Genomic DNA, 22395 nt, shown 5'->3' on the forward strand with positions numbered 1-22395 from the left:
TTGCTCTTGACAAGCAAGTTGTCACTGTTGTCCTCATGATGGTTACACCATGTTGTCAGACCTGGGATCAGAGAGAACCGTCCAGCAGACTGCCTCAACAATTGATAGCAGTCCCTTTGTTGCTGGGCTGTCGATGTGAAGGATAGAAATACTCCTTACACAGTTCCATCTTGGGCATTGAAGGGCAGGGGGTCGGGGAGAGGCCCCTTCTCCTATTTCTCTCCCTGTGTGTCACTATCAGCAAGGTGAGGCCTGCACTATCATGATGTAGCTTGAGCCTGTTAACATGAAAGACCCTATGAGGGTTCCTGGGACTACCCAAGTCCACTAAGTTGGTGACTTCCCTCTTCTTATCTAGGATGAGGTATGGCCCAGTCCACTTGTCTTGCAGGTCTCCAGGTACCACAGGCTCCAAGACCCACACCAACCGTCCTGGCTGGTATTCCATTATAGAGGACCTTTGGTCATACCAATGCCTCATAAGCTCCTGGCAGGCCACAAACGTTTGTTCGCCTTCATGTACTCGGCCATCCTGAAGCAAAGGCCAAGCACAAGTCCACTATGTCCTGATTGGGCTCTTTGAGGGGTCTCTCCCAACCCTCTCTCACCAATGTAAATTGGCCCCTGACAGGGTGTCCAAAGAGCAGCTCAAATGGACTAAAGCCAACTCCTTTTTGTGGAACAACAGGCATGGGAAAAGAACATCTCATCTGCTGAGTTTTTTCTGGCAAACCCATGATTATGTATTTTATGGTTTTGTTGAACCTTTCAACTAAATCATTTCCTGGGGATGGTAGGGGGGTGGTGAACTTTTAAGTTATTCCACACTTATCCCATATAGCCTTTGCACCTCTATCTGATATCACCTCTTTAGGGAACTCAACCCTGGTGAAGATTCAAATGAGGGCTTTAGCTACTGTAGGGGCAGTGGCTGTCCTAAGCGGGAAGGCTTCAGGATACCTGGTGGCATGGTCCACTACCACCAGAATAAACCTACTTCCTGAAGCTTTTGGGGGGGTTCTAGGGGACCAACAATGTCAATCCCCACCCTCTCAAAGAGAGTCCCCATCACATGTAATGTTATCAGGGGATCCTTTGGCTTGCTCCCTGCCTTGCCACTGGCTTGGCAAGTGCCACAGGAGCAACAAAACTCCTGGGCCTAATCTTACATCTAGGGCCAGGAGATATGATTGACCAGCCTCTCCGAGGTCTAGGTCGGCCCCAGGTGTCCAACTAAGATATTATAGGCCAGTTTAAGGAGAAAGTCCCTCTACTGCTGGGGGACTACCAGTCATCTGGTTGCCCCTGGTTTGGGTTCCCTTGACCCTCTGAAGAGGAGTCCCTCCTCCGAGTATACCTAATGGGTTCCACTGGTATCCCCCTGTTCCTGTCTGATAGGTAGCTGCCACAGGTGGTCTAGAGCAGGACATGTTCTCTTCCTATTTCTTAGGTTCTACCTAGAGGAATCCCTGCTTCTTGGAGTTCTGCCAGTTCTGGCAAGTCACCAGGAGTAGTCTCTTCTCCACATACCAGACCTTACCCTTGAGAGTATGATTCCTTTCTACCTCTATTCTTGGCTTTAGGGCCCTGGTCCATAGGCTCACACTCTAGGATCCCTTGACTCTCCCTCAGGAACTTCGGTGCTCTGGTAGTAACACACATCTATTTATGAAGAATTGCTGCATGGGTCCTTCTTTCCACCTTTGATCAGGCAGGCGATTCTAGGTCAATCAATCAATCAATCAGGGGTTTGTAGAGCACGCTACTCACCCGTGAGGGTCTCAAGGCGCTGGGGGGGAGGGGTGGAGCGGCTCCGAATCAGTCGAAGAGCCAGGTCTTGAGGTCCTTCCTGAACGTGTATAGGGTCGGGGAGCGTCTGATGTTCACAGGGAGCTTGTTCCAGGTCTTGGCAGCGATGTAGGAGAAGGCTCTCCCGCTGGTTCTGTTTCTGCGGATGCAGGGGACCTCTGCCAGGGCAGAGGAGCAGAGGTTCCTCTTGGGTACGTGGAAGGATACTCTGTCGTTGAGGTATTTGGGTCCGATGTTGTGGAGGAATTTGTAGGCGTGGGTGAGGAGTTTGAAGGTGATCCTCTTCTCGACGGGGAGGCCTCGTAGGTGTTGGGTCATGTGCTCGTGACGCGGTGTCCCGAGGATGAGTCTGGCTGCGGCGTTCTGGATGGTTTGGAGTTTGTGTAGAAGAGTTCTGTTGATTCCGGCTTAGAGGGAGTTGCCGTAGACACGCAATTCAGAAGGCAGGGGATACAGGTGCCTACTTTGGACCAGTAACTCCTCCCCACTCAAGCTCCAGCAAAGCCATTGGATGGGACATTTTCTCATTGTCAGTGTTGAAGATGGGTGCACCTCCTCTGGAAGGATCTATTCTAGGGAAACCAATTTGGCCATTACCATGATCACACTGGCAGCTGTATCCCTCAGAACCTTCCCTTCCACCCCATTTGGTTTTGGTCACTGCCTGTACTTCTCCATATGAGGAGGCTAGGGGCACTAAGGTAGCCTCTGTGTATCCTTTGGGATCTTTAGGGACAACATTCCACCCCATACTTACACTAGGCAACCCCTTGGACTGATCACTAGTGGATGCCTCCTTGGTGCTCACTGATTCTCCCCTCTAGTGTCTTGACTTATTAAAGTCAAAACACGCCCCAGCCTTTGAAGGGTCAAAAAAGTTTCCCTAATACCTCCTCCCCTTTGAATGGGTTGTGGCTCTTTGCAATCCTACTGCCCCCTCTTTGGCATCTACTGAGGACTCTTTGGAGCTATCCTTCCTTTTTATCCTTACCCCATCCTTTACCTTGAAGGCGGGCCTGACCACCTTTCTTTTGGTCACCTACTAGGGACTTCTTGGGGACCCTGATAAAAACCCACTCATCAGCTGCCTTGACCGGTTCCATGGGGCTAGACAGCTTAGAGTTAGCCAGGTGCTGATACAACTTCTCTGGATTACAATTTGTTAAAATGTGCTCCTTGGCAATCAAATTGTAGAGTCCTTCAAATGTGTCCACTTTGTTGCCCTTAATCCAGCCATCTAGTGTCTTAACTGAAGTATAATCAAAGTCAACCCATGTCTGTGTTGCCCCTTCTGTGTTGTCATCCGCTTCTGCCTATACTCTTCAGGGGTCAGTCTAGAAAGTTCAATCAGTGTTGCCTTCATGTGTGGATAGGACTCTGGTATCTCATCCTCAAGTGTGAGCAGTTTGTCCGTACCAACTGCTGGTACTAACTCCCAGAGTAATGTCCCCTAGTGTTTTGTACACACCTTCCTCATCTGAGAGCTCCCTCATATGAGGTCAGCCACTTGCCTGTGTCATCCCCCTAGACATAACTAGGGGTAATGCCTTTGGCCAATCTGACTTATTGGGCACCTCTGCCAGCATCTTTTGTTGCGTTTCTGCTGCCACCATCTTGTCTATGCTCTAAGCCCAATTTGGCCCTTCTCTCTTCCACGGCCAATTTTCTTTCAAGCAAGGCTAATTTTCTTTCAAGCAAGGCTAATTTTCTTTCAAGCAAGGCTAATTTTCTTTCAAGCAAGGCTAATCTTCTTTCAAGCAAGGCTAATCTTCTTTCAGCCAGGACTGTGGCTTTCTCCTCTAGGACCAAAGCTCCAATTTACAGCCCCGGGTACCTGAGCATCATATGCTAAGGACTTACAAGTAAGTTAGCCTGTGCCACTTCGGTATAAGCCAATCAACCATACACAGTTTAATGTCAGGGCACAGGCACAGAGGTCTGCTTAGCCAGCCTCGGTGAACTCTCTGAGTCGAAAAACCCGCAGTATCAGTCCATAACTTTGGGGATACAAAAAGAGACATTTCCTTATACCATCCCAGTTTCATTGATTGGGAGTCTCACCCCTCAGTTTGGACAACCCATTTAGGTGTCCTGTGGGAATGGAACCTTTGCCGTTTAATGAGAGCACAGTACCCTGACTAGGATTATTCTCGAAGGCCTAGAAGGCCCCTTCTCTTAATTTTGAGATTTCAAATTTGAGAATAACGCTTAGAAAAGTCAGGTCTTCTGCTGAAGGGTAGAAATGTCAGGTCTTCTGTTGAAGGGTGGAAGTGGAAATGCTTCTGAACATTATCATTCCTCTTATTGAGATTTTCGATTTCAGTGCAGAGTGCGTGGAGGATGGGGCTGCCGGTTAACCGTGGTCAGTAGGTTCAGTGCTCCGTTTTATTTTCAGGCAATGACAATCTTTTTATTTGGAAAGACATAGGACATTTACCCAGAGGCTCTGGGTATGGCATCCAGGGAGGTATTCCCCATGGATGAGAACAAGCTTTTTATGCACCTTTACTGACTGAATTACACAATTTGGTCAGTGCAGTTAATGAGCTATAGAAGGAAAAGACCACCTTCTGTTAATCCTTCAACAATAAGTGGATGTTTTTCACAGCTACGAGTGTGAGCTGTTAACCAGCAAGGATCGTTTATCAGAATAGACTCAGCACCAAAAGTGAAACATTGACTGAATCTTATAGTCCGTCAGAAGTTAGCAGCAACCTGATGTGTTTTTACTAGAACACAAGCAACACACTGCCTGCCCGTACTGTCTAGAACCCACTATTGCCTAGATTAGAAGCAGATAGGTGAAAAAGGAAGCTGTTCTTTTCGACAACTCTTGATAATCCCTGCTCTTCCACATGGCCCGAGAAAGGGAGGTTGCACATGTTTTCTGGTGTACAGCTAAATCGGATTACCTGGGACCTATGAATCCTCCTATTTAGTCAGCTTTTTTAGTTGACATTCCTCATCCTCCCTCTGCAAATGAACTGACAAGAGGGAGGATCAGTTTGACAAAGAGCATGATTTCTTGGTTTCCTTAGTAGATAAGGATCGTTAAAAAATATGTTTTTCCTGCATGTCACTTATTAGTCAGTACTCTTCTTTTCTTTCTTTTTTTTTATCTTGATTGGTGGAATTTGGGAAAGTTTAAACAGTTTCTTTTTTGCAGCCATTTCAGAGGAAACTGTTTTTTTTACTCAGACATCTTGATGAAAAAAACATTAATTGACGAAGCTAAATTTGAAAGATTCTCATCTTTCGCTCATGATAGGCAGGGCTTTTTTGTGGTTGGCTTCATGTTCTTTGGACATGCAATTTGAAGACTGGAACGCCAGCTCTTCGGTCTTTCGTCAGCTCCAGGGTCCTTCAGAAAGATCCTGTAATGTGTTATGGTTCTACTCAGGTTGAGGGCCTTGGGGGAATTGCTTAGCTAGACGATGTACTACTGGTGTTATACGCTTCCATGAAACTTTCCTAGGTAGGCAAAGAGTGGACAAAAAATGTTAGAAGGGCCTAATCTCCTATGAATAAGTACACTAAGGACCATGGGCAAGGTCTCTGGTGGTCTCCCAAGTTTTATTGAGACTCTGTTTTCCGCTACCTGACATTTCTTAAAGCTTTAGGATCTTTCAGTTCGAGTGCTTACATATTATGATATGATCAGAGTGAATAAATATACCAGGTTTGATGGCTTTGAAACATTGAGGCATGGAATGATTGTGCCCTTAATGAGTCTAGTCAAGATCTCGTCACAGAGACTGATGCTGCCATTTGGGTTAGGGGGCTTCATGTGAAAAGTTGTCATCTGGCCTTGGAGGTTTTGTTGATGATTCACCTCACCTTCGAATTTTTGATGGTGATTTTCACTTGTGAAAAACAGAGTGAGCTTGTCAAGTCAATAAAAATGGACCAGGCGCCATTGCTACATAATATAAAAACATTTATATACTTATTTATTTGCAAAGTTTTATATAGCGCTGGCTAGACCCAGACGTATCAGAGCGCTTTACATTAGGATGAGCGAGTTACAGGTTACATAGTTGCATCGGTTAAATCAAAGAATCACAGAGGGAAGAGGAGGGGGAGGGAAGGAAACATAAACGGGGAGACAAGGAAAACAATGTCAGATGACCGGCTGAGATCAGTGACATTGTAACACCTGTTGTGGCATTTCTGCAAATACTGTCTGAGCAACAAGAAGACGTCTCCACTCCAATATTCTCTGTTGTGTAAATGCTAGAGAGCTTTCCATTTCATCTGTTCGCGGATATGTAACGTGCTCAGCTGCCAATCTTCTTTGTTTGGAGATCCATAACAGTGGTCTGATGCTTTTTTTCTCTGCCTTACTGTTTTCTCCCTTTGAAATGTTAGAACACCATTAGACAGAATGCCGTTGAGAACATGTTATTCTGGTGATCCTGGCTTGTCCAAATCAGCTGTTATTTTCAAAGCTTTTTCAGTTGCCAGTTGAACCGTCCATCTTCATCTGACCCCCAGGACCTACCCTTCCCTCCGTCAAGTTTCATTAGAAAGTCATGATCCCCCAACACTAGGAAGAAATACATTTCCTTGATTTGTTTGATTCTCTGCCTAATGCAATAGAAAACTTGTAGATCTTGGATATTTTGTTGTGGACAGGCTACCAGTTTACTGTTTGCTCTCTTTAAAATGCCTTTTATATGACTTAATAAATTATCGAATATGCACAATTTCTCCAGCTGAAAAATACTTTGTGAGCCAGTATCTGACAGTTGTAAGATTGCTGAGGTCTTTTAAAGGGGCCAAACCTCTGGCTTCCATGTACTCCCATAAATAAAGGTCTCACGTATATTCTGTAGGACTAAATGTCATACTGAATTACTGCTCCTGAATTTTCTTCGTAGGGTTACTGGCTATTTGATTTTCTTAGTAATTCAAATATGGTGTTGTTCGAGGTGTTCCACTGTACATCTTTAACTCAAGCTAGTCTAGTTCAGCTGCTGAAGAGGATCAAAACCAAACTCTCTTCTCTTACCTTGTTTTACTGCTATGACGTGTGAAGTATTTGAAGGTGACCTCCATTGGCCACTACTGAGATGCACTGTGGAGTGCATCACCTCTTCGTAATGTTTCCTAGGGGTAAAAGAACAGTCTGTTCAATCTCATTTGCAGGGTCATTATAAGACAGTAGGGCACTTATACCGCCATCTTCAACACTCAGTCTGTGATGGGGATACTAATAGCAAAATGGTTGCCTTTGGAGCTGGGGTGTGGAGGAAGTGTTCATTGTGCTTATTCCTCCAGTTTTCACAGGCTTTATCCCAGAGTTGTAGACCCTGCATTTTTCTTACCACTTGCTTAGATTGCATGCGGAATTTACACTTGCCAAATACCAGTCTCTGTGAAAGACCTTAAAATGAAGATTTACCAAATATGCACTTGATCGAAAGTTATAATTTTATAGGCGAGTCAGAAGGGCAGAATAACCTCCCCATCTTACTGGTTTCCTTTACCAGGTTTCATTAATGATTCTTTGGGTTACTAAAGTGAAAAGATTCCAAAAGCTAAAATTGGATGGTTGACAGAATCTATTGCTGGATATTTGAGTCCTGCTGGAGGGGGGGAACTTTATTCTGTTCAAGTTTGAGTTTGTCTGGAAATCCTTCTTCAAGACCAAAAAGGAGGAGGACACTTCAAATCGAGACCGTCTATTAATAATAATAATAATAATAATAATACTGCATTTTATAAAGCGCGAACAGCTACCTCGCAATGGAGGTGTCCCGGCGCTAGAGGAGTACAATTGACCTAGAGGCAGAAGGAAAGAGGCTAGCGGGGATGAATGAAGAGCCACGTTTTCAGTAATTTCTTGAAGCAAGGCTCAGAAGGTGCCTGTTGAATTTCTTGAGGTAGGGTGTTCCAAAGAGAGGTGACGTTTGCCGAGAAGGTCCGGCCGCCTAGTCGAGCCTTTCTCGATCGTGGAACAACCAACTGAACACGGCAGTTGGACCGAAGTGCACGTGTTTGGGCATACCTTGGAAGGCGTTTTTTCAGATATTCTGGGCAGGATCCATGCAGAGATCTAAATGCTAGCGTGAGTGCTTTGAATTTTATTCTGCTGGTCACTGGCAGCCAGTGCAGAGAGCGAAGATGCGGAGAGACTGACTGTCTGAGAGGAATTCGCAGTAACAGTCTTGCAGCCGCATTTTGGACTACCTGGAGTTTTTGCGTCAGGTATTTAGGTTGGCCAAGGTAAAGTCCATTGGCGTAGTCCAGCCGAGATGTGACAGTGGCGTGGATAACCGTTTTCCGGCAACTCTCCGGGAGGAATCTCAAGATTTTCCGGAGATTTCTAAGTTTGCTGAAGCAGCACCCGGCAACTTGTTGGATGTGGGCGGTGAAGGCCATACTATCGTCCCATCTAACTCCAAGGTTTTTTGCCGAGCGGCTGGGCGAGGGGGCTGGGCCCATCTCCGTTGGCCACCAAAAATCTGAGGCGGGGGTGGGGCCTCTGCCGAAGAAGATCACTTCGGTCTTATTGGCATTCAGTTTTAATTTATTCGTGTTCATCCAGTGGGAGATATCTTGGAGGCATCCTTTGAAGTTCGAAAAGGACTCCTGCGTCATCTCTGAGTATGGAAATACCAACTGGGTGTCATCGGCATAAGAAATTGCCTTGACACCCCAGTTGGCAATCAACGTAAAGAGAGGCGCAAGGTATATATTAAATAAAAGGGGGCTGAGGGCCGACCCTTGTGGGACTCCACAGCTAAGGGCCTTAGGGGCTGAGGAAATCGTCCCTAGTGCCACCTTTTGTGTCCTCTCGGACAGATAGGAGTGAATCCATCCCAGCGCCTTGTCCTGGATGCCTATCTCGGCCAGCCGGCTGAGTAGTCTGGCATGGTCCACCGTGTCGAAGGCGGCCGACAGATCCAGGAGTACCAGCATTGCTGAGTTGCCTGCATCCATCGACCACCTTATTGATTCAGCTACCTCGATGAGCGCAGTCTCCGTACTAAAGCCTGGACGGAAGCCTGACTGTGTCTCATGTAGTACATTATTTGTTTCTACAAATTTGCTAAGTTGGCGCTGTAGGATTTTCTCTAGCATTTTCCCGGGGGCGGCTAAGAGTGATATAGGGCGGAGATTAGTAAGGTCTTCTGGATCACCATTGGGTTTTTTTTTTAATGGGAGGAGAGTGGCATGTTTCCATACATCTGGAAATGTACCCGAGGAGATGGATGAATTCCAGATGTGTTGTAGTGTAGGTGCTACAAACTCAGCAATGGAGCTCCATAGTTTTGCTGGGCAGGGGTCGTCAGGGGAGCCGGATTTGCATCGAGTGAGTTCTTCTCTCGCCTCGCTCAGAGGGATAGTCATAAACTGGGTGAGGGTCACGTTAGGTGCGTCTTTAAACACGAGGTCCTGTTTTAGCGTGTTTATTTCAGGTCCAAAGGATTCATACACCTTTTTGATCTTTTGATCAAAGAACTCGGAAATTTGCTCGCAGAGAGTAGCTGTCGGTGCGACCTCCCTCTCAATGCACTTAGGCTTAAAAAACGATTGTACTACTTTAAAAATCTGTTTGCCTGACTGCTCTGCCTGAGAAATAGAGTCCGCATAGTATTGTTTTTTACCTTCCCTAATACGCAGGTTGTGGGTCATAGCTCGGACTTCTAGGAGTTTCCTATTGATGTTTAAAATTATTTTTTGTTTTTACTTTTCTGACTGCTTTTACATGCATTAGTAAAGACACAAATGCACAATTACCTGCACCTGTTTTGTTGTTTAAAATATTGTGACTTTACTTCACGTTTCTATCCCGAAATATTTTTATATTCTGAAGCTGTCTTGCCGTACCCTCTCCTACAGTGAACTGTTTTTTTGTAGACTAAAACTGTAGTTGTACTTGCGTGTGTAGCTGAACTAAGAAGTATCCAGATTGATTTATTTTTCTGAGACTCTGTATGATAGTTGAACTTTGTTTTCCTCATGCCTCTCACACCATGTGCTAGTAGTTCCCTTTGTCAGTCCTTCTCATTGGTTCGTCATACGCTTCCCTATACTAACTCCAGAAATGCACATCAGTAATTGAACAAAACTCAAAATGAAACTTCTGTTGAGATTTCCAAGGTACATTGAACATTACCCTTTGCCTAAAATAAGCTGCGAAGAATGCACAAGTCCAAAGAGGGTTTGTTCCATGTTTATTCAAATAAGCCTTTTTTGCAAGGCTCGTGATCAAAAAGGGCACGTCAGTGCTGCCTTCCACTTACATCACCCTTTCTTCTTGGATTTGGTATCGTCAGATTTTTCTTTTTCATTCCCTTAAGAATGTCTTCGTTTTCCAAGAGATATGTTAATCACAAGAACACTGACAACAAAGTATATGTGTTTCTTTGTTCATCTGTTAAACTTCTCACTGTTATAGAATACTGAATTTCCCATTAGGTGCTATTAATTTGAACATGTTCCAACTAATAAACTAATGTCACTTCCATGTGTTCGTAGGCTTTGGGTCCCGCTCCAAGATGGTGTTCATTCTTAGACAACTTGACTGAGGAGTTGGAGGAGAATCCTGAGAGTACAGTCTACGACGATTATAAATTTGTGACTAGAAAAGACCTGGAAAACTTGGGTAAACCTTTGACATGTATTATATGTTTTCATCTTTTCCATCTGCCATTTATGATTGCTACTCAGTTGTAGTTTTGTGAATGTTTATGTAGCATAAGGCCAATGCTGGTTTGATATGGCCTCTTCGAACTCTCTCCACCTGTCTATTTTTTTAATGCAAGATTAACATAAACTGTTTTCCAACTACTTCAGTGGAATTAAAACGATGTTACTTTCTCCTGCATGCCGACAGACAAGTGTGTAAGTGAACTGAAAAGAATATTGTCTTGAATTGGATTACTAATTTGGAAAGGGGACACTTCTAACAACTCAAAAACACAATTTAGTGTTAGGCTTAAACTCATTGATTGGACAACATTTGCTCAGATTTGGTACTAGCAGTAGGCACAGTTCTGCAGAGAAAGGCATGTTAAGTTCAAGTAGAAATGCTTTTAAAGTCAAGAAAACACCACAGTTAAATTTCCAAACGAATTAAGGGAAATAGAAGAACGTTTAGTGAGTAAAAAGACCCCAAAAGGATTCAATGTTTATACTGGGACTGAAGATATGAATTTTCAATGTTTTCAAAAAAGCACATTGAAAAGGTAAAGCGCTAATGAAGAGTATGAGTTTGCGATGATTGGGACTAAGGCGCACTTTTAGGCTCAGTGGGATTGAGCGGATATTGGATACAGCAAATGGGTCACCCTGGTGGAAGTGGGGAAAGCACAGTGTTTGCTTTAAGCTGAAGCGGCAGTGCTACTTCATTAGACTGCCTCTCAGTAATTCCACTGCTGATATGATATGGTGTAGGCAGCAGCCTGAAGATGCAGCACCCCTTCTCCTTCTTCCAATTAGTCCTATTCTGCTTCCTTGTTGTTGAAGGTGGGCAGTTCAGCGCTGTCTATGGATTGGAAGGGTGAATTCCATGCAGCACTGCTTGCCCACTCACTCCAGGCTCATTGACAGTGTGGGACTAAGGTGTCAAAACAGCGCAATCCTGCACCTTCAGTCCCGGCCTGTCTATAGTCCTCTTCTTCTCTCACTCCAAGCCAGCTAATCGCGAGGGTGATGGTACCTGTAGGAGACAGCACTTTCTGTGACCCACATATGAGTGTTTTTTATCAGCTCTGCCCTGCCCACTCCCGCCTGAGCCGTCCATCGCCATCTCTCGCTTCCCTTTGCTATTACATGCATTCAATTGGCCGTTTTGATGACTTCTCTTTGCCGTCTGATAGATCTGTGCACTAAAACTATGGGTTCGTACTATTGAGTTGATATTTTCCATTTTGCTTTTGCATTTTTCATCTGAACTATTTTCCCTACTAGCAGTTTTCATTGGTAAAAGTTATTTTAATGTTTTTCGTTTTTTTAAAATTCAGCATGAATTATACGATTATCGTTAAATTAGCCCTTAATGCAAGACTTTGATTTTGTATGGCTGTTCTAGTTTTGATTAATAGCTCGCAGTCTCTTAAGGCAATGGAATTGAGAGAATAGTTTCTTCCACTCGCTCTTTCCTTTCTTGGGGCTTCCTTTCAGAGTGGCAGTGCCAGTTCTACTGCAGAATGTTCAGAAAAGTAAATTTTACCTATATCAACATGTGTAAGTATTTGGAAAAAGGTTTTTGCAATAGAAAATAGTCAATCTTTGATTAGCAATTTGGAAGGGACTGTAATCCCTTTTAGATTGCTTGGCTAACTTCCAAATGTCACACAGACCATGGTCTGCCAGTAAGTGCTGGTCAGCTTTCCACTCTTGAGACTTGTCGTTACTCCTGCCAAGTTACTAAATTGAAGTCCACTCCGTCGTTTATAGAGGGTTCAGGTCCAGCTACTCCATCTATTACAGAGTCAAGTAACGATGGCAATAATTCGTTCAACCTTTCACTGTGTTAAAAATTGCAAAGTTATCGATTGGCCAAAACAATGTCTTTATCTGATGAAATCAATCTTGCAATGAGAATCTTTCTCTCCTGAGTCGCGGCCGTGCCATTGGTACAGACTGGTTTTATGGAATATAATTTTCATTCCTCTAGTCTTGAAGGAAAACAATCTGCACTTCATTAGTAACGCTACAAAGGCAGATGTCTTGCAGAAGTACCAATTGTTTAAAAAATAATCCAGTATGTTCATGCACCAAACCATTCAAGCCGTGTGCATTCTGTGGTACTGCCTTAATACAACAGAGGTAGAAAGTAGAAAAATAAGGAAGTAGAAAAATAATTAAAGGAAGTAGAAAAATAATGTAATGGTCTACTCCGGATCTGATCAAACTACCCTCAAATAAATAAATTAATGAAACATTGTTTAAAAACATAAATAAAAACTATGGGCAGAGTGCCCAGCAACAGCAATGCAATAGGCCTTTGCAAGAGATTAAGCTATTGACATTGTAAATGGCAATGCCTTTTATATATCTGTTTAGAAAACTAACACATAAATGAAAGGCATTGTCATTTACAATGCCAATAGCTTAAACTCTGGACCTCCACCTCAGAGGGGTGGTTGGGCAGGCAAATGGGACGGGTGAGATGGTGTTGAGCATGGTATGGGATATCCGGGAGATAAGGGAGTACGGAGTACTAGCCAATGGCAGTCGCACACCCTTATGTGCAAAATGCGTGCCTCCCCACTCCTGGGGTGCGGCCGCATTTGGCTAGTACTAAAAGATAAAAAGAACAGAGCCGCTATAGCGCTATAGTTAAAGCGGACAGCCGTGGCAAAACAAATAAAGAAAGGAGTGCAACCGCTATAGTCAAAGCGGACCGCGCTGGCTACCTAAATAAAGAAACCGAGATGAATAGCATAGGAAGCAGACGTTCAAGTATCCCATGCACAAAGAGCAGGTACATTACAGGCTGCCAGCAGCGTGAACTTACTACACAAAAAGAGCAGATAAAGCTAAGGCGGCAGCAGCAGCAATGAGAGGTCCCTGGTAAACAGAGATGAACAGTTTAGGAAGCAGCGGTTCAAGTACCCCACGCACATAGAGCAGGTACAGACAGGTACAGCTAGCAGTGTGAACTTACTACACACAAAGCAGAAAAAGCAAATGCGGCAAAAGCGGAAGCTTCTTTCGCACAGAACAGCTGGCACAATACGTACAAGCCTAGCACACATTTATGCACAAGCAAGCATCCATACCCTAAGACCAGCTATGGTACCCATTGCTGGGGTGCTAACGTTCGTGACCGTACAGTAAACTGCTACAGGAGTCAGTTGTGTATTCGTACAGCAATGGAAGTTTTGATTTAATACTAAAAATAGAGCACAGATTTTCTTGTGTCATGGACAAGAACAGCTCTGCTATTCTGCATCTGCGCAAATGTTTTAGAATTTTACAGTAACAAGTGTGGATTTAAAGAACACAATTGTACATTTATGGAAATAAACTGCATATTATTTTGGGTTAGTTGGGCTACATCAGAGCATATGTTCATTTCTTGTGACATGCCTAAAACAGAAAAGATCCCATGCTTACGATAAGCATGGCACATGATGATGTAATGAACAAATGTACTCTTTGCACATAGGAAGCCTAGAGAAAGCTTTGTAGAATTTCCTACTGGTATCGCCATTCTAGAAATACCAGGTTTCTGCTTACACAAAAGTAAAAACAGCATATTCCTGTCAAATTAAAAAGAAAGTGAATGGTTAAAAAATATATAAACATGGCTATGGAAATTAATAGATGACCGCAGACTAAGGTATCGGACCTCACCATAAGCATGTAAATATGCTGCTGGGGCGATCTATTTTAGAACTTTGTTCCAATGTCAACCTGACAATATTATAATGCGAAACAATTAACACATACTGCACGTCTCTGTTCAGATCATAACTAGACCTTGAGTGGCACAACAGCCCCAGGTTCAGGTAAGACGAAGTGGACCCTAGGATACTCATTAAATATGGCACAAGCCGGCAAGTCATACCTGTGGTGTGGCAGAGATCCGTGGATATCCTACAGATTACAGGTTTACATTACATCTGATGAGGTTACTACAATGAGCAGCCGTGAGGTCGGGAATCAACCTTGAATAAAGGATGGCAATAACAAGCAGAACGTTCTAATTTGGAAACTCCAGCAAACAATATTTAGAGCTCCCTGTGTTTTTTGTGACTGTAAGTTTGCACAATAGAAGGTACTGTGAAAAGAAGCGAAAATAAGTTTGACCGTTAAACTCCCCTGACCAAATTTGCAATTCTATATAATAACCTAGACAAACACGTATTTTAACTTATTGTCTTAACTTGCTATTTTAGGTTATTTTGAATTTGTATTTACATTTATTGTGTTAGTTTATTATTTTTCAATACTATGTACAAAGACAATATTCTAGTATCACCATGGCAGCTGTATGAATGCCCCGCCCACCTATACTTCTATCAGATGCAGGAAAATCTAACCATGTTTATAAAATGGGTAAACAGAGGCGTGACCTGGGCTGCATGGATCATGCTGTGTGACTGCCGAGTTCCAGCGCATAAAGTCTGCAGCTGCCATCATCCATGTCCCCCGGACTGAACTGGGCAAATGGGGACTGGCCTGGAGGACCTGAAGAGACTTGCGACATCGGTGTCACCCGCCGGGACCAGAGACACAAGCCGAGAGTAGTGAGCAGGCAGAGGAGTGGTGAGGCAAGGTGGCAGAGGCCGCGCCGTGGACCGCGGTACAGCAGAGGTGAGAACATACACAGGAGATGTCTCCTGGGTAGTGCAGGATCCAAGGCTTATAGCCCAGCCCACCGACAGCTGCATCTACCCCATGCGGGAACGTGATGAAGCTCGCCCGACCTCCACAGCAACCAGGCATGAGGTGCGAGCTGGAAGATAGCAAGCCCTCTGACCTCTTTTATGGCACTTGCCCTCCAGCCCCCTCATTGTGAATTGTGACCACAGGCAGCAAGAAGACAGAGGAACAGCAAGATGGCATCGGCCCGCTGCAGAAAGCCTTAATAAGCCTCCCTAGTGCCGCGGAGGCTATACCTGCATATGAGATGACTCCCAGGCGGTGCACGACCCAAGGACTATAGCCCAGCTTACCGAGGGCTATATTTACCCCAAGCGGGGATGCAATGAAGTCCTACCCGACACCCTAAGCACCCTAGCTGGGAGACGGTTCTAGGAAAGCACGAGGTGCAGGCTCGGAAAAGACGAGCTCGCAAGCCTCTTTTATGGCGCTTGCCCTCCTGCCACCCCCTTACTGTAAATTGTGGCCACAGGCCCTGAAGGAGAGAGACTAGAGGACCTGAGAGCCACCGGAGCCCCAAGGTAGATTGGATTTACAGACAGCTCTTGAGACCAAGCTGTCGCCATTACGCACACAACAGTGTGTTTATTTTTGCATCGGGCTTTCACTTTATGTGAAAGCGCGATGCAAAAATGAGCACGCTGCTGCCTCGGTGGAAAAGCAACTAGAGTGTGCCGGGGTCCCCCTGTTCTCCCCGTGACCCCCTGCGCCTATGAGCTCCGTGCCTGCCCGGAGTAAACATGATCTGTCCCTCCACGCCTCCAAAGATAAGAAATATCGTCACGACAGCCGGCAAGCAGACAATCCAGTCCGGATGGACCGGACGAAAAGGAGACAGGGCATTAACAAATAAGCCTCATTTCCAATCGGAGGCCAGCGTTTTGCATAAAGGATGACGCCAGACAATGGGATTGATGGGCGGGGCTTCGAGTCCCCTTCTGAAATCTCCTTGATCACAAGAGGTCTCGCAGAGCAAGCAGCGCGCATGCGCTGCAACGCTAGGCAAGACCTAAAAAAAGATTAAAGACTCTCATAGGGACTGTGCTATTAGCACTACCTGTTTCTCTCGTTAGTTTCTTGATTTAAGGAAACTGCTTAATTTAGGGTGTTGATGTGCCACTGTACTGCACACATGAACCTACCTACAATGATTTTAAGAATGCAGAGTTTCAAAATATCTCTACTTATTGGTGTTTTTATATTTATTCTCAAGTTTATTTTATTGATGCCTTCTCAACAAATTTTTTGTAAGTATCTATTTAGTAAGTATGTTTCATATTGTGCATTTTCGTTTTATTGGGCCTCGGGTTATTAGTTGTCACTTTATTTCCTTCTGTCTTGTTCAAAACATTGGTATAGATTAAAAGCTTTTCGGTTATCTGAGTATTCTTTGGGTATTCTTGTATAAACGTATGTAACACAATGCGGTGCAGTGACTTGCTGTGCCTTTAACTCCAAAGGCACATGAGTTTAAACACCTGAATATCTTCTTAAGGTGTATTTTCTGTTTTCAGGACTGGCTCATCTGATTGGATCGCCGATGCTCAAGGCATACATGCATGGCTTCTTTATTGACATACGATTGTATCACAAGGTAATGAAAAAAGCTAGTAAAACGTGTCTGGTTGTCACCTTGTTGCAATCACTGTGCAGTGAGGGGATGTAACTTGAAGCTGCAGCTCATCTACATTTGCCTCTTTTTTGTGTTTAAAGGTGAAGGCAATGGTTAATCCATTTGCTTATGAGGATTACAGACGAGAAAAGATAAGGCAGAAGATCGAAGAAACACGTGCACAGAGGGTTCAAATAAAGGTGAATTGACAAATACGGCAAATATTACGAGTGTGTAGGCGATTTTGAGACATTTGTGCTCTATCTGGTTTTGCTGGAGTGCCCGGTATTGAGCTATGTGCTAGCCATGTGTGATGCTGGGGAGAGTAATAATGGGGAGGCTGTTGACCACACCAATGCTCTAACAACCTGGGGAACTGAGAATATAGAAAAGGTGCAGTGCGTGGCTTATTCTTACTTTGGCAACAGCTGCAGGCATTTTAGACTTTTGCAAAAAGAGATGCCTACAGATTTAAGTCTCTGTTGTGAGGGGGATGGAACAGCCACGCAATTAAATATTTTTCTGTAAAAATATTGATTGGAAGTCTACAAATTAACACAACTGATGTTTGTGTCCTTTATCAGGATCTCACCTCTACTCTCCTTTATGGTCACTTTCGCACTACATAGGATAATTCAAAGAGGCTCAAGATTTAATAAGAGTGCCTCATTAGTTAAGAAAAGCAATTGGCATGGCCTCTTCAGGGAGAATGAAAATCAGGCAGTGTAACTTCTGAGAAGACTGGAAATAATGTATTTAGGTCTTGATTTATGCAATAAAAGTAGACCGAATTCATAACCACACTGAATTCGAGAACATTCAAACTGGGGAGACTACTGCCAAAATAAAGTGGTAGTGCGGGGGCAAATTATGATATTAAAAAAGCACTTACCTGCTGCTCCCTTTTCCAGTCGCCTCGGTGCTCCTTTCTTTCCGGAAGACGTCAAAGGGCCAGCACAGACTCCCCACCCAATCCAAACGCTACTCTCATGCTATAAGAGCAGCGCCAGGATTGGTCTGAGTGGCCTGGTTTGGTGCTCACTAAGGAACTGAGGGCCTGTGCCATTTCCCCACCCAGCTGAACAATACCACGGGATTGGAAAAATCTAAGTACGCATGCCGGTATGAACATCTTAAATCGGCCGGTCAAACCGACGTGTGCTTACAGTGCTGCTGTCTGTCCATAGACGACAGCCCGGCCCTAGACTCGGCAGCATCAACTGTCAGTGAAAAATAAAACAATAGTAAAATTATTTTATTATCGTTTTATTTTTTATCTGCAGTGGGACGATGCTCCTCCCCCATTACAGAGGAGCTGCTGCTCCATTCAAACCAGCACTGTTCTTTCAGCCATGGTGAATATTGGAGTAATCCCAGCGTCTACATACCCAAACAGAGGGGGTGTAGAATGCCCCACTGGATTGGTGATAAATTGTGCTTCGAGTCTGGCTCCAAATCTACAGCATTATTAGTTGGAGGGCTTGGTCAGTTGGTACAAGGCCATTGTTGACTCAGTTTGGAGTGCAGGAAAGACGACGTTTGTGGTAGTGATTATTAATAATTCTAGCACTGATATCATGCAGTGCAGAGCACATGAAGGTTTATGTATATCACAATCCATTACAATAGACACTTTAATCCGGAATATAATATTCTCATAGAAATTAGAGAGGGAGAATGTCTGTGTGTATGGTACATTAACAGAATAAATTGAAGACAACTGAGGTTAAGTGAAAACCTTTCTGTTGTTACAGTTCATGCATTCATACTATTATTCACATGTCGTGTTTGGATTTGAGAGGAGTATTTTAGTGCCGTTCTTTACAGAGGAGGCGATCCTGCAGCTTAGAAATAGTGTCCATAACAAGATAGTGCTGGTAAATGCAATACCATACACTCCTAATTAAAACATATTCATGAGCTGAATGTACCTATAAAATGATTATAAATCTCTGTGACAAAGGCAAAGTTCGGTGCCACTCTTTGAGGATGGGAACAACCCAACTTCATCCATGAAAACACAGATGATGTGTCGTGTGAATGTCCCTTGTATTTGTTTTCTTTCTGTTGTGGGCATAGATTCCATCAATTACAATTGATTGGCTTCATTGTCACTCTCATTCTTATTTGCTTGATTTTTATTTGTTTACTTGCCTCCCTCTTCCTGTAAGAGAAGTCCCTACCCTAAAGCAATTCCACTTTACCTTCCTTTTAATTGGCTGACTTGCACACTTCCACTGCTCACAATTAGGGAACTACTATTATAAAATAGTAAAAGTCACATTTAAAAAACGACCAGCATAAATAAACATTGTGCTACTGTAGAACAACCAGTGATCACTCCAATGCAAAGTGTAATTATATATGAAAAAATACAGGAACTATTCTATTATTCCGGAATCAAATGGTTGAATCTTTTTTTAACTGTTCACCTTCGGAAGTGCATACATTAGGGAAATGGAGTGACCACACTCGCTCAGGTGTCGACTGATAACACGCCCTTCACTCTTCCTACATGTGAGTTGTTTGTTATAGTTATTAGCAAATCTTATGCGTCATCTGTGCATTGTGATTCTGGGGCCAGATGTACGGTGCCCAAAATAGCGCCTCGCCAATTGCGAGTTTTTGCGACTCGCAATCTGCGAGGCGCTTTTTTGGATGTACAACAGTGTGTAACACACTGTTAGCAATTCCCAATGGGGTCGTAAATTGAGAGGCTCATGAATATTAATAAGCCTCTCGCAATTTGCGACCCCATTGGGAATGGTAGGCTTTCCCAAGTATGGTGACCTGCTGGACTCAGCAAGCCACCATGTCTGGGACTGCTTTTAAATAAAGCAGTTTTTTTGTTTAAATGCAGCCTGTTTTCCTTAAAGGAAAATGGTATGCATTTAAAAAAGAAAAAAATTAAACGTTTTTGTTTCATTTTTTAAGGTCAGGTAGCGGTCCCTGGGACCATTCCTGCCCTTAAAAAATATTTTCCCCTACATTTGCAAAGAGGGCCCCTTCCCTTTTGCGAGTGCTTTACCACCCTCTTGAAGAGAGCAGTGTTTTGAGAGTGTTTTGCGCCCGCAATTGAGGACGCAAAAATTCATACATGTTACATACATGGAACGCCCCTTCCTAATAGCGAGTCGCAAAACCTATTTAGCAAGTCGCAAAGAAATTGCGACTCGCTAAATAGGCTTTGTACATGGCCCATGCTCTTTTTGCATGCGCAAAGAGGTTCGCAAACCCTTTTACACATGCAGAAACGGTCGTACATCTGGCCCTAGTTCCGTGCCGATTGAGTGATAGCACCGATTGCTCTGTTAAGGTCTGCAATATGTATTCTAAATTAGTGTTTTTGACCGAGAATAAGACTAAGAGAGACAGACCACTGTTAAACTTGCTAAAAATTTATTTTTTCCTCGTAATAACTATGGATTCCTCAATGCATTTCCATTCATTTACTTTTAGAAACTGCCAAAGGTTAATAAAGAGCTGGCCTTGAAACTGTATGAAGAAGAGGACGAACGGCCAGTGCAGAAAAAGAAACAGAAGGTACAGCAACGTTTTCCCTTCTTTTAGTTTTTTTTCCCTGTAGAAGATATTCACGATGCTACTTTACATTTAAATGCAAAATATGACTGCCTTACAACAAGGGCGTGCGGTGAGCTGCCAGCCAGGTGTGGGCCCCGTCCATCTGTGCTCCGCCATCCTCAGTCTCCTGAGTCCCCAGAACCCCAACAACAAGTGCAGGCACTGACACAGCCATCTCAGGTGGGTGCAATAATGTAGCCTCACCTAGGCCAAGAAAGATTGCAGCCTGGTGGTCACAACAGTTGTGGTCTCGATCCTGCTGGAGGTAGGTGCAGCCCTGACCAGGCTTATTATGATCACAGTAGGTGCAACCCCTGACTGGGTCAATATTGATCAAGACCGTTAACCCCTCCTGATGCAGTACTTCGTTGAACTGGGCAGCTGCAGCCCCCGTAAGGGCCTGTGATGATCATGGCAGGTGTAGCTCCTACGATGAGCAAGGCAATAGTTGCTCTCGCCAGGAACCGGGGTGAGGACCAGGGGGAACCCTCGACACCCAGGTTCCTTCTAGCTTGCTCTGGGGCAGTCAACTCTCTTTGGCTATCCCTTAGTCACTGGGGACACGCTGTGTGTCTCTGTCCTCCTGGACGGTCCCTCCTCTTGCAATACCAGGCAGACACATTTTCTCTCTCAGTAGGCAGGCAGACTCCTAGGTACTTCAGGTAGCTCGAACGTTCCTTCTGCATTTAGTGCAGAATTCAGGTGATGTCTCCTCACTTCTGGGAGATTGGCTGTCAGAAAGACAACTTTCCTGGGCACACAGCAGTCCTTTGAGTAATCTGCAGAGCACCACCATACCTTCATCATAAGGGACTTGGAAATGGAAACAAGGGGGAGGGTTAGGTTCCACTTTTATAAACAACTTTAAGACAAGTGATGTGGATCCACTGTCTCAAGCTACAGAACCGGTTTAGTTGGTTCTTTTAAGTATCCACTTCAGGCTGCTCTCCAGACACAGCCTTTGTGTGGAGTGATGTTTCTTGCAGCACACAGCTGGGGTTAACAAAACTATGGTGAGGTTCTGACTCCTTTCGATGCAAGTAAGAATGTTTTTGACTTAGTATAGTGGTGCTTTAGCTTCTCTGTGAAGGATATTGCATTGGCATTTTAGAAGTAAAGACTGTAGCAGCAAGTTAAGTAACACGTCTTGTTTGCTCCCTACTCACAAAGAGTGTGTCCGTTGCTCTGTAGAATGATGCTGTGAAAAGTGTGGTAAGCATTGGGATTAATACAGTTTTTGTGCAAATCAGTGCTTATCTGAAAAATGAAAAGCTTTAGTTAGACACATGAAACAAATTGTCCGGAAAATGACCAGAGCAAATGCTCATCATTATCTCCAAACATGCAAGAGTTTTTAAAAGCAATCTGCATTTGTGAATGTAAATTAGAAATCTAGCATACAGAAACCGCAGAGGTACCTGGTACCTCCATGGTGTAAACTTCAGTAAGTGTCTGTATGAGTCTTCCCCCCCCCACCCCCCAGTGTATAGGTGTGTCTGCTCTTACTGATCCCAACTCACCATCAGTGGGTAACCTACTTTTGGAAATGTGCAGAAGGCACTTGTCAGGTTACGTTATTGCGCTCTTGTGAAACCTGAATAACTTCTAAAGGATAATGCACATTTTATAGGACAGTGTCAGTTGAGAAAAATAATGAAAACCTCCAAAGCTTCATAAAACAGAATTGCACCCATTAAATTAAAGCTTTGTGAAACAAGCACTTTTGTTAAGTAATTGCCTTGTCTGCTACATAAGAAAGAAAGATAGATAATTTAATGTAAGCTTTTAAATGCTTTTCGTCATACGGCAGAACTCAGAAAGTGCATCTGTGCAAACTTTTAGTGCTCGTTCATCTTTAGCTTTGCAGTTTCTAGATGTGTGCTCTCCTCCTTCCTTTCAAACAGTTCTATTTCAAATGGACTTCATTGCTCTTAGGTTAAAGGATGTGAAGTAGGGTTGGCAAAAATTATATTATGGCACACAGAGCCTTATTTGAATGGGTCTTTACCAGCATATGTCATTTTCTTTCCATCATATAATGGTAG

General features: G+C 43.9%; 1 protein-coding gene across 1 annotated transcript in view; it reads left to right on the forward strand.

The window, feature by feature from the left end:
- Positions 1-22395, forward strand: part of NOL10 (nucleolar protein 10) — a 727799-nt gene that overhangs the window by 508434 nt on the left and 196970 nt on the right. Inside the window, exons 14-17 of the mRNA XM_085610703.1 lie at positions 10297-10423; positions 16671-16750; positions 16870-16968; positions 20228-20311. Coding sequence (XP_085466829.1) covers positions 10297-10423; positions 16671-16750; positions 16870-16968; positions 20228-20311 — 390 coding nt within the window. The remainder of the gene's footprint in view (positions 1-10296; positions 10424-16670; positions 16751-16869; positions 16969-20227; positions 20312-22395) is intronic.

The sequence above is a fragment of the Triturus cristatus genome, chromosome 6 (genome assembly GCF_964204655.1).
Source record: "Triturus cristatus chromosome 6, aTriCri1.1, whole genome shotgun sequence".
NCBI lineage: Eukaryota > Metazoa > Chordata > Amphibia > Caudata > Salamandridae > Triturus > Triturus cristatus.